The sequence below is a fragment of the Cebus imitator genome, unplaced genomic scaffold, assembly GCF_001604975.1.
Source record: "Cebus imitator isolate Cc_AM_T3 unplaced genomic scaffold, Cebus_imitator-1.0 Scaffold284, whole genome shotgun sequence".
In the NCBI taxonomy this organism is placed as follows: Eukaryota; Metazoa; Chordata; class Mammalia; order Primates; family Cebidae; genus Cebus; species Cebus imitator.
The window spans coordinates 2,889,907-2,903,175 of record NW_016107599.1 but is presented as its reverse complement, the minus strand read 5'-3'; the positions used below and the strand labels follow the sequence as shown (position 1 = coordinate 2,903,175).

Here is a 13,269-nt window from a genome sequence, read left to right as displayed (position 1 = left end):
GAGACCAGTTTTCCCAAGGGGCTTTTATTGGCTCTATAAGGCAAGTTTTATTCCTTAAAGGAGAACACACAATTCCAGTCAAAGCCTTGGTAAAATAACAGGTTATTCCAATTGTGTCCTGTTACAAAAGAAAACAGATTCTTATTGCACTTATGCAAATAACTATGTTGCCATAAGTTAAAATACTCACAAATAAGTTCCAATTCTGGAGAAGTCAGGTAGAGAGATATAAATATGCTTCAAATTTTGTTCCCAAGAGTATACTTTACTCAATTGTTAAAAGCTGTAAATAGTTCAAAAGAAAAGTTTACTTGATGCTGAAAAACAAAACAAAGGATGAGCAACGTTTTAAGCAACAAGTCAGAAAGATCACTTCCGTCTTCTATTAGTTCAATCCACGCCGTTAACTCCGGTACTGCTTGATATTTATGAACACTTCAGCTTTCCGTGAGAGTCCTGAAAGTTTTTTTCTTTATTCTAATGTCATATCCCCAATGTTATGAGAAACCTGCATTCAAGAATGCAGGTTGTTAGAGTCCTTTAGCTGATTATAAACCACCTTTTAAAGAGGATTAAAATAAGATAACTTAGGTGATGGGGATGGAGGCAGCAAACCACATTGCCATGTATGTACCTATGCAACAATCCTGCATGTTCTTTACATGTACCCCAGAACCTAAAATGCAATTATATATATATATATGATTAAAAATAATAAAAAAATAAATAAGATAACAATTGTCGGTGGATGACAAAATGTCTTAGGGCAGCCACAGTCGAAAAGCATGATTGACAAAGAAATTTCATTACCTCTGTGGCAATGTTGACAATGTTTCCTGTCTGATTTTTATACCAAATAATCCAAATGTCATTTTTATATTCATGTAATATTAATGTTAAACCCTATCCTTCATAAAACTTTATAGACATATCTACCCAATTTTAATGTTTGACCAGGTAGATTGTGGTTCATACAACTGGGGGGAAGCTAAGGTACAGTATCATGGGATGAAGCCCAATCACAGAAATTAAGTGAATTACCCAAGGAGTCATCATTCTTAAGAACCTTTAGAGAGAGAATCCAGGTAACAAACCACGAAAGAATGTGCTCCAGAGTTAGGATCAGAGCCAGGGTCTGGTGATTTCCTTATTTGCATATATTTATACTATGAATGTGTGTGTTTATAAGTCATATATATATTTATAAGTTATATACTTTATATATATATATATGCTATCATTTTTCATGAATTCTTCTATAATGTAATTTTTTTTTTAGAAGCAGGGTCTCAGTCTATTGCCCAGGCTATAGGGCAGTGGCACAATCCCAAAGCTCACTACAGTCCTGAACTCAAGTGATCGTCCTCTCTTAGCCTTCCAAGTACCTGGGACTACAGGTGTGTGCCACCATGCCAAGCTAGTTTTTCAATTTTTTGTAGAGACATGGATCTCACTATGTTGCCCAGGCTGGTCTTGACCTCCGGCCTCAAGAGATCCTCCCACCTGGGCCTCCCAAAATGTTGGGATTACAGACATGAGCCACCACACCCAGCCTGTAGTTTAATTTTTTAATTCAGCAATGTTTGTGAGATCTATTTAGGTTGATGCAAGTAGCAGAGGTTCATATTTGTTTCAACAGCAGTGCCTTTTATGTTGTGGGCCTAGTTTTGGGGAGGAAGGAAGAAAGACGGAGGAAGCCATCTAAAGGTTCTGACCTGTTATGGGCAGTTCAGATAGTGCACTTAGTGTTCCAAAGTGGTGACCCAATTCACTCATCAGTCAGCTGCAAGAGTAGCGATGTGATGCAGCTGGCAGAGGAAACTAATTATAGTGGAGAAGACTGAAAACTGAATTTGCATAGAGAACCAGGAATCACCTAAGTGTAAATAACATTTCCTGGTTTAAAAAAGCACTAAATAAGGATTTAATAAATGCATGTTTACTGTTTTAAAAAATAGTTTTTTGAGTTAGGTACAACAAAATTGCAAAATTTGGGCAGTTTTATAAGTACTGTAGGAAAAATAGCCTAATTAAATTTTTCTCTCCTCTTGTTTTCTCTACCGTCTTAGTGTTTTCTGCATACTGTCTCAGCGGATCTGATTCCTGTTCTGAAGAATTGAAGTTGAGCATCGTTAGTGAAATTCAGCTGCTGCCTGACTATACACCACAGCAAAGGCTTTGGATATATTTTTCAGTTAAAACAATGATGACTTTCTTGGAGTGTGATCCCAGTGGAGGCTGTTCTATGTATATCCTGAAAGAATACCTAACTACCAGCAGCAATTCTGCAGAGACCTTGTAAAATCGATTTTACACCAAACAACTGAGTGATTCTGAGTTGGTTGGGGGAATCTTAGTTGTAGATATCAATTCGCACTTTTGAAGATTCAACTATTGCTACTGAGAGCTGCTGCTGAAATACCATGTCTAAGAACTCAGAGTTCATCAATCTGTCATTTTTATTAGATCATGAGAAGGAAATGATCCTGGGAGTCCTAAAGAGAGATGAATATTTGAAAAAAGTGGAGGACAAGAGAATAAGGTAGTATTCTTTTTATTTTTTCAGACTTCCTTGACTGCTTTCTGTTTGTTTGAAGCAATTTAGATCAGAATGGGGCAAGTGCAATCACACTGGACACAGATGCCCGTCAGGAACTTCATGGGTTCTCAGCAGTAGCCCAAATATCAGAAAACTTCTTTGGTGTTTCACCATTTAGCCAGACATGAGGATGAAATTTAGCTAATAATACGGTGTTGATGAGAGCACTTAATTTGCTAATAAAGTCATAATTTTTAATGAAGAGGAAAGGCTACCCAAGTTTGAGTACCAACTCTGGAAAATATTAGTCATGTGACTTTGAGCAAGCTACTCCACCTCTCTGAGCCTTGGTTTCCTCATTGGTAAAACATAGATAATAATAGTACCCACCTCATAGACATGTTGTAAAGATTAAGGAAGTTTATACATGTGTAGTGCCTGTTACCTAAGTGTTCAATAAATGTTAGCTATTATTTATTTGTAATGCCTTTGTCAGATCAATCTTACCAGGTATTTGCCTCCAGCACAGCTGGGAGAAGAAAGGGACCTAGAGAGTAAAAAATTCCCATTATACTCCAGAAACCATTTGAATTTTTTAAAATAAGTTTCTTTTGAAGAAAGTTGAATGATATGGGCACAGTTGCGTTTCATATCCACTGTAGGCAGAGATCATATTTTAGCTGGTTTCCTGTGTATGACTTCACCTAATATTTCATCCAGCAATGATTCTGATTGGTTGCATCACCTGCTCTAATTGGTCACATCATTGTTCTGATCATTTGCAACATCCACTGTGATTGGCTGCTGCCTGTAATGTCTTTGTTTTTTAATATATTTGCTTATTACACCTCACCCCAGAAAAAAGGAGCAGAAATAGAGTTCCCTCCTCAGTCACTGCCAACTATGCAATGTGTAGTTTTTGTGTCTTGTATGGCTTCACAAGCTACAATCAGAAGCTTATATTTATTTTACCTGAGGAGAAAATGTGTCAGATTATTATCTTCACATATTGCAAAAATCTTTAATGTGCCTAGAGCCACTAGCTTCTTTAGAAATGGAAATACATTTAAATATTCTTGATTGATGTTTATTTCACAGTTAAGAGCCCAGAAGATTCATTTCTCCTTTTCCAAGATACTCAACTAATCTTGAAGAAACAAGGTTTTGATAAAAATTATTGTACTTTTTCTATGCTTAGAATTCAGGAGGCAATAAAATGTAGCTAACGATTTTAAAGAAATCATGAATAATATTTTTGACATTACTAGTCAAGTCATTAAAAGTAACTAAATTGTGTAATGCATTGCAAAAAATTATGTTGTTTATAAGGGGTGACATATTAACTAGGAATTGATGACATTGTAAGGGGAATTAAAAATCACTTTCTATAGGAAGAAACAATTTAATAACCAGATCCCCAGAAACACTGAAGTACAATGAATAGGACTTCATTCAGAATATTTGTTTCTGTCATTATCAAGAACTTGTATTAATTATTATACCCTATATTTCTTTTTCTCATTCAATTTTTCTTCCCTGGTCTTTCCTTATTCCCTATAAGTAAATTCAGGTAAATTTTATAATATACAATAGAGTATCAAGAATAAAGTCATTGGTTTCCTGGCTCTTCAAACTTTTTTGAGAGTAGCATAAGAAAGGCTGTTTATAAATCCAAGAGATACTTCTATAGAAAGCAGATTTTCTAAAGCTATGTCTTGTCTCTTTATTCGATCTGAACTAACTGCATGAGATGAGTTGTCTCATTTTGTTCTGAGCTCCTGTAATATGACTCAGGCTCTACCACTCTTCACAGCTTGGTGTATTGAGAAGTCATCCCAAAGTGGGTGGCATGATGCTGAGGGTGTATGCTGTTGAATCACACAGCCAGAGTTGAAATCTTAGTTTCGCCATGAAATATTTGTGTCACTTTAGACAAGATGCTTCCATAGACAAATCTAGTTTCCTCATTTTACAACATAAATATTAGTGACCTCATAAGATTGTTCTAAGGATTAAATAAGCTAATATTATAAACAGCTTAGACCAATGCCAGCATACAGACTAAGCACTCAAAAATTGTTGATTATAATTATTAGCCCTACAGTTGGTTTGTGTTGCCCTTGATTTACTAGTTGCAGTGAACACTATCAGTGCTCTATTCAGATCCCCTAGAGTCCCTCTCATCTCCTAGTTTTCATGAACTTTACTTCTAAGGACTTGAAATACAAAATTACCTTTGGCTGACTGGAGCTTCCCTAGTATTAAAGAGACACAAGTGCCAGGCAAACTTGAGTTGCTGACAGGTACAAAAATCCTTTGCCTCGAGGCGGGACAGACTGCAATGCAACTTAAGCTCCAGAGCTTCCCATGGGATGATGCTGAGGCTGGACTTCACCTGAAAATCACACCCTTGCTTAGCCCTTCTTGCTACCTTCTCCTGCCTCCCTTACTCCCTTATAGATTTCTCCTGAGAGCACTGCATAAGTTGCTTGCACACCAATCTACATAGCAGAATTTGTTTCTGGAAAAACCAATCTGAGACACTAAGAAGTTTGTATTACCAAAGCTGTTGCTATTTAATAAAGTTCATTTCAGGGGAAATATAAGTCTGCAAGGTGAGCATTAAAGTAAAGGATTTTGGCTCATTTGATTTACAAGCTGTGATCTCCCCAACAATTTTTATCGCAGTCATTGTGATTTACATACCAGTAACGAAAAAAAATACAAGCGAAAGAAAGAAGCCCAAGATTAAGCATCTTGGTCAGATAGTATAACTTTCTGTTGACTTTTCTCCCTTTATCCTCCACTGAATTGCCCTCCTTTTATTATGAATTTAAGTAAAACCTAAATCAATTTAGGGTAGCTTAACTCTAGCCCAGTAGGTCTGCATGGCAAATAAATTCTGTAAACATTTATCACCTATTTTATATTATATGCGATGCTGGACTCTGGAGAAAAAAAAAAAAAAAAAAAGACGACCCAGCTGGTATCCTGGTATAGAATTTAGGGGCTCTGTGAACTTAAGGAAAAATTATACTTTTATTTTTATCAGGCTTAAGTAAAATTTAGCATCTTGTTCAATTATGAATGTAGAAAATATACCATAGTACAGTAGTCCCTCCTATCCACAGGGAATATGTTCCAAGACCCACAGTGGATGCCTGAAACAGCTGATGGTATAATTTGAGTCTGAGTCTAAAGGCCTGAGAACTGGGAGAGGTGATGGTACAAGTTCCAGTCCAAGTCTGACGGCCAAAAGCAAGGGAAATCTGATGTTCCAGCTTGAAGACAGAGAAAATTCATTCTTACTCAGCTTTTTACTCTATTCAGACCTTCGGCAGATTAGACGAGGCCTATCCATATTAGGGAGGGCAACCTGCTTTACTCAGTCTACTGATTCAAATGTTAATCTCATACAGAAACAACCTCACAGAAACATCCAGAAATAATGTTTAACAAAGTATCTGGGCACCCAGTGGTCTAGTTAAGTTCACACAGATTCCTTAACTATCTCAGGAATTTATATAAAACTGGCTATAGCCCCCATTCCCACACTTTTGTGAATTGTATAGCTCATCCTGGCTCTGTATCCCTGCTTCTGTTGAACTCTCCTCTCTCCTTGCATCTCACCACTTATGGCTATTCCTTACTTTTGTCTTTGCCAGGCCAGAGAACATAGTCCTTTTTCCTTGATATCCTCCAAAACCATCAACACAAGAAATTTAGGTGGGTAACAGATTTTATTACAGCAGTAAACTTTGGTGCTTGCTATTACAATACTTTTCATCATGCTACAGAGGTATAAATTGATATTTTGGGGGTAGTCTAAAGGAAGAAGTAATTAATTATGAATAACATAGAAATTGAAACAATGGTTTCACACAGAAGGTGAACATTTGTGCTTGCCTTTGAAATGTGAAAAGTCCTTTTCACATTGGCAAATATAGGTCAACTATATTTTGGCTGTTTACCATGAATCACGACACCACCTTCAGACTGTACTAATCAGTTTCAGAAGAAAATGGAAACCAAATAATTTTTTTAGACTTATAAAGATTACAAAGAATACACTTCTGAAAAGTTAGTAAACTGGAGTTTAAGAAGCAGTGGATTTATTGTTTGTTTGCATGTTTATTTGTTTGAACAGGTTGTCCTTTGAGATTAAAAAAAAAAAAGTAGAGGAGTGAAAAACTGTAAAAATTTTACTGAATCAATATTTTAGGCCTGACACCCAAATATGCTTCACAGTCCACATACCCACTAAAGTATGGCATTGATTAAGGTGGGACTGGTCTTTGGGGACTCATAAAGGTGCTCCACCTTTACGTTCTCTATGGAGAACAAGTCAGTCAAATTTATTGACAGCTTTACTGCTCCACACCCAGAAGGCACATGACAAGCCTGATAATTACTTCGAGGAATAAATCATCAGCTGGCAAATAGGTACCTGCCTACTACCATTGCATTTTAAGTTCATTCAAGAGGTTCAAATATATTTACATATATTCTTCTCCTTCAGACTAAGTAGGAAGGAATGGTAGAAGATAGCTAGACACAGGTTTTCACTGTTAGAGGGTGAGAGTATTTTTAACATTCTCTATGGAGAACAAGTCACTCAAATTTATTGACAGCTTTACTGCAATGAAGAAAAAAAGAAATGTTGTGAATAAAATTGAGCTATCAACAATTATTGCAAATGAATTAAAAATACTGACAATTTGGAAGCACAAAATGGAAATCATTGTTGATTATTTCCTACCTTAAATTACTTTTCACTTCAAAAGAACTCAGACTAACATGTAACTGTACGTGGGTCATAATATCTACCCCAAAAAATTCTCATTAACAGATTTTTACTCTATTTGATCTCCCACACCTAAAAACAACTACTGTTAAATATCTACTTTGTGATATTGACCTATAGTTAAAAATCCTCAACTTATTAGTGACTATTCCATTTCAGCAGTATATTGTGAGCTTTATTCTCACTAAGGGGACATCATTTCTATTTGACTGCCATGCATGAAAACATATTTGCACATATGTTTCCTTTGGCACCTACTCTTGGGCTTGCCTCAGTGGTAGACTCTATTGGTTGCCTTACAATATACATTTCTCTTTTCTTCCTTTCTATCCAAATCTAAGTTTTATTCAGCTCTAGCAGTGGTTTTCTTTTTTAAAATTTTTTTCTCACAATTTTTTTAAATTTTTTAAAAAATGTTTTAGGCCTGGCGCAGTGGCTCACGTCTGTAATTCCGACACTTTGGGAGGCTGAGGTGGGCGGATCACGAGGTCAGGAGATAGAGACCATCCTGGCTAACATGGTGAAACCCCGTCTCTACTAAAAAATACAAAAAATTAACTGAGTGTAGTGGCACGTGACTGTAGTCCCAGCTACTCAGGAGGCTGAGGCAGGAGAATCCCTTGAACCTGGGAAGCAGAAGTTGCAGTGAGCCAAGATCACACCACTGAACTCCAGCCTGAGCGACAGAGCAAGAATCCATCTCAAAAAATTTAAAAAAAAAAACTGTTTCAAATATTTGTGGGTACATAGTAGGTATATATTTATGGGGTACATGAGATGTTTTGATACAGGCATGCAATGTGAAACAAGTACAACATGGAGAATGGAGTATCCATCTCCTCAAGCATTTATCCTTTGACTTACAAATAATCCAATTAAATTCTTTACTTTAAAATATATCATTAAGTTATTGTTGACTATAGCGACCATACTATGCTATCAAAGAATAGGTCTTAATTCATACGTTCTACTTTTTTGGACCCATTAACCATCCCCACTTCCCTCACCCCAGCCCCATACTGCCCTTTCCAGACTCTGGTAACCATCCTTCTACTATCTATGTCCAGGAGATCAATGATTTGATATTTAAATCCCTCAAATAAGTGAGAACATATGGAGTTTGTCTTTCTGTGCCAGGCTTATTTCACTTAACATAGTGATCTCTAGTTCCATTCATGTTGTTGCAAATGACTGGATCACATTCTTTTTTATAGCTGAATAGTACTCCATTGTGTATATGTACAACATTTTCTTTATCCATTCATCTGTTGAAGGACACTTAGGTTGCTTCCAAATCTTAGTTATTGTGAACAGTGCCGCAACAAGCATAGGCATGAAGATCTCTTCGATATACCAGTTTCCTTTCTTTTGGGTATATACCTAGGAGTGGGATTGCTGGATCATATAGTAGATCAATTTGTAGTTTCTTGAGGAACCTCCAAACTGTTCTATATAGTGATTGTACTAATTTACATTTTCACCAACAGTGTATGAAAGTTCCTCTTCCTCTGCATCCTTGCCAGCATTTTTTATTACCTGTCTTGAATAAAAGCCTTTTTAACAGGGGTAAAATGATCTCCTTGTAGTTTTGTCTTGCATTTATCTGATGATCAATGTTGTTGAGCACCTTTTCATAGGCCTGTTTGCCATTTGTATGTCTTCTTTTGAGAAATGTCTATTTAAATCTTTTGCCCATTTTTTGATCTGATTATTAGATTTTTTCCCTATAGAGTTGTTTGAGTTCCTTATGTCTTCTGGTCATTAATCCCTTGTCTGAAGGGTAGTTTGTAGATATTTTCTCTCATTCTGTGGGTCGTCTCTTTGATGACTATATCCTTTGCTGTGCAGAAACTTTTTAATTTGATATGATCTTATTTGTTCATGTTTGCTTTGATTGCCCATGCTTTTGGGGTATTTCTCAAGAAGTCTTTGCCCAAACCAATGTCCTAGAGATTTTCTGCAATGTTTTCTTGTAGTAGTTTCATAGTTTGAGGTCTTAGATTTAAATCTTTAAATGACTTTGATTTGATTTCTATATACAGTAAGAGATAGGGTCTAGTTTCATTCTTCTGTATATGGATATCCAGTTTTCCCAGCACTATTTATTGAAGAGACTGTCTTTTCCCCAGTGTATGTTCCTTGCACTTTTGTCAAAAATGAGTTCACTGTAGGTGTGTAAATAGCAGTGAATTTTTAAATAATTAACCATACCAATACTGATAATCCTCTGGAAACTATCATTGTATTGAGGTGGACATGAGGCCAAACATGATCCACTCAGACATATAGTCCAGATTTTATCGAAGGTCCTTTTTCCACTGGACATGTTCAATGAAACATATAATCCCAGTTGACATTAAGGACAAAAACTAGCATGTCAACAAAGCTGAGCCAAAAGAATGGCAGAAAATTTTCGTCAGCATCCTGATACACTAGAACCCACCACACCTCTGAGACTGTTATTTAAGCCATATGTTTTCTTATTATTTATAGCAATTTGAATTAGATTTTCTGTTATATGTAGCCAAAAGCACCGTTCAATCCTCAAAAGCCAGAATTAATAAATGTTTGTTGAGCACCTTCTATGGTCCAAGTGCTGTTTTTATTTTTGGCCTAATGGAGATGAGTAGAGACACATCTAAGGAGTTCACAATCATGGATTGGGCTTTATCCATGAAATAGACTAGGAGTTAGCAAATGTTTTCTGTAAATGGCCAGATAGTAAATATTTTAGGCTCTATAGGCGATATGTTCTCCATTACAACTACTTTGCCATTGCAGTATAAAAACAGCAACAGACAGTATGTTTTTTAAAAGAAAGGGAAGTGGTTTTGTTTTAATAAAACTTAATTTACCAATATAGGCAGGGGACTGGATTTGATCCAGTGGCCATAGTTTACTGATCTTTGGTGTTTGAGACAATATCCTTGTTGGTTCTAGCCTTGGAAATAGCTACATATACCCAAAAGTCCTGATAGGCATCTCAGGAAGAAACAGAATATCTGTAGTCCAAGAAATTAGAGTTGGGATAGAGATGTCTGTTAGAGATGGAGCATGGGCACCTGTCTGTGAGATTAGATGTCACAGGGTTTCACCACCTCCAGATTATGCCTCACCCAATCTGTAGTAGCTCATGTTCTGAAACAACTTAAATGTGTTTTGTTGCCTCTAGTAGAATAACAGTAAAGTAAACCTGGAGGCATAGAAAATACCAAGAAATAGAAGGTTCTACAACATTGTAAAGGAAAGGATATAAATTCATTTTACCCATGAGTTAGGAACTATTAATATCCCCATTTACAGATGAGGAACCGACAGTTCAAAGTTAAATATCTGGTCCATGTTTGCACAACTAGTAAGTGGCAGAACTGTGAGTTCTAGCCCTGCAGCCTGGCTCCAGAGGCCACATTCAACTCTTAGGCCACTATTAACCTCTGAAAACTTTATCTGACCTTGCAGGGGGCCCAGAAAAAAATAGACATCGAACTATACAATGCCTACTTCACACCACAGAATGTATTATCTAATTCACAAATGTTTCCTCACTTAATCCCCATATAATCTCTGAAGTAGGTAGTACTATAGTGTACTACAGCTATGGCACTTGAACTGTAGAGAGACTAAATAATTTTTCCGCTGGGAAACAACAGAGCTGAGGTTGCCTCATTCCATACTTCTACCCTTTCCTTGTTGTGATGCTCATGCCAGGACTGCACCTATTCAGACCCTATTGAAAGTCTACCCACAACCTTCCTAATAGCTATCAAAGAAATTGAATAAGACAGAAATCATTTTCTTAGCCTGGTATTTACTGACAGTGTTGACCTCTAAGTTGTGTGGCATTATCCAAAGTTACTATGACGTTTATTGAGCCATTGCTCTTGCACACTGAAAACTGACAAGAATTCCTTAAATTGATGCTGATTGAAAACCAGTGTGCAAATGTATTTTGCTTTCTTCTGTAAGGCTGTCTCAGCTGAAATGGGCCACTAAACAAGCCAGAACTTAGTATTTTCAAGAGACCACAGACCTCAGCCTAGTAACTTCCATTCACCTTATGGTTTTCTCTTAATGTGATTGATTTCATCATTTCAGTGCTAGGGGAAGAGAAGGAAAGAGAATCAGGAGGGGAGTGTGTATTCAAATTGCTTATTTGGAATCCTGCAGATAAGTTAAATATTTGGTTCAAATGGATTTGAAGTGATTTCAAGAATTATATATTCAGCCTGGAAGTCAGGGAGTCTAAGCACCAAGCAATAATACCCTTTTAATACACTACAAATGTTTGATCATTTGTTTGTTTTTCCAAATCTTATCACTCTACCACTAAGAACAAAATTAGTTTGACCTTCTCAAAAGCCTAAAGACTCATTGTCCCCATAAAACATGAGGAGAACTGTTGGACTGGACTTCTAGTTTGGTAAACACTTTAGTTTAATCCTAATAGAATTGCCACAAATCTTCTTAATGGATTAAGATAAACTCCCAGCATGAACATACTGGCTCCCTAATGGAATTCAAATTCTTAATTAGTCATAGAGAAATGAACAAAAAAATCCAGATCTGCCTTAAACTTTGGATGTTTTCCTAGCAAAGATCTTACTAATTTCAATATATAATTACATTTAGGGAAACTAACTTAAATTTTGATTCTACAGCATTTTTCTCCAAGGAAGTTTTACTTGTAAGGCTCACCATAGGCACCGGGCCACAAATACCTGATATTCAGAAACATGTTAAACATTGGTTTGTCCAAATAAATAAATTTGCTGGACCATTTTTAATGTTTTTTTGCATTTTATGTTGTATTGATACATAATAGATGCACACATTTTCAGGGTACATGTTATAATTTCATACATTTATATAATTTGTAAAGGTTAAATCAGTGTAATTGTGATATCCATCACCTTAAATATTTATCTTTTCCTTATGTAAGAAACATTAGAATTATTTTCTTCTAGCTATTTTAGAACATTTTCTGGGAGGTTTGAAATAATAGGTCACCATAGTCATAAGTAAGATTAACTGAGAGTATATCTATTATTTGTATCTATATAAGTCTCTATATAGATATCTATATTATTTCAAATTATTAATGTGTCTGTATTATATTCGTATTATTATATTTATATTATTTCAAATACCTAGATTATACATAGAAATGTATAAAGAGATAGGCTTTCTCTCTACATATATATCTATATGTGGAGAGAGTCGATATAAAGAGATGTTCAGTATAGGCTGGGGACTGGTTTCAGGACATTGGTGTATACCAAAATTCCCACATACTCAAGGCTACAGTTGGCCTTGTGGAAACTGTGTATAGGGAGAGTTGGTCCACTGTAAATGTGGGTTTCATATCCCACAAATACTGTGTTTTCAATCTTTCTTTGAAACTCAAGATTACAGAGAGCTGACTGTGCTTATATTTTAAAATCCTTGTATAGATGAACCAGGGCAGTTCAAACCTATGTTGTTAAAGGGTCCTCTGCATATCTTTTACTTTCCTCCATGTTCCCATTTTACTACCCTTTCCCTTCTTTGTGTATTGTCTCTAGCCAGAATTGGTGTAGAAAACATGCCTCTGGGAAGCAGGGGTTAATTGACACTCACATCCCAAGAAAGTACTATTCCCTTTCACTGTAAATTGCAGAAACAGAACAATAAAGCCCATGTAATCCAGAACATGGCTGAATGTTGGGGCTGGAAAGGGGAGTAAAGAAGACCCACCCCCTCAAAGATAAGTCAGTTCATAAGGGAATATCTAATATCAACTATATCCTTGGAGAAATCGGTATTTCATTCCTGAGAAAATAATATAAGTAAAAACTTCACTAATAAAAATATCACATCTAACATTTTAGATTTCAGGCAGATGACCATTTTATATAAACAGTAATCTAATAAGAATGTTCCTATATGA

The 13,269-nt window shown here is 36.1% G+C and overlaps 1 protein-coding gene across 3 annotated transcripts in view; it reads left to right on the top strand.

The window, feature by feature from the left end:
* Positions 1-2,067: 2,067 nt before the first annotated feature.
* The window catches only part of SYTL5 (synaptotagmin like 5), a 95,727-nt gene continuing 84,525 nt past the window's right edge, over positions 2,068-13,269 (top strand). For all 3 annotated transcript variants that reach the window (XM_017501721.2, XM_017501722.2, XM_017501720.2), the window contains exon 1: positions 2,068-2,542. In XM_017501721.2, coding sequence (XP_017357210.1) covers positions 2,424-2,542 — 119 coding nt within the window. In that variant the 5' untranslated portion in view covers positions 2,068-2,423. The remainder of the gene's footprint in view (positions 2,543-13,269) is intronic.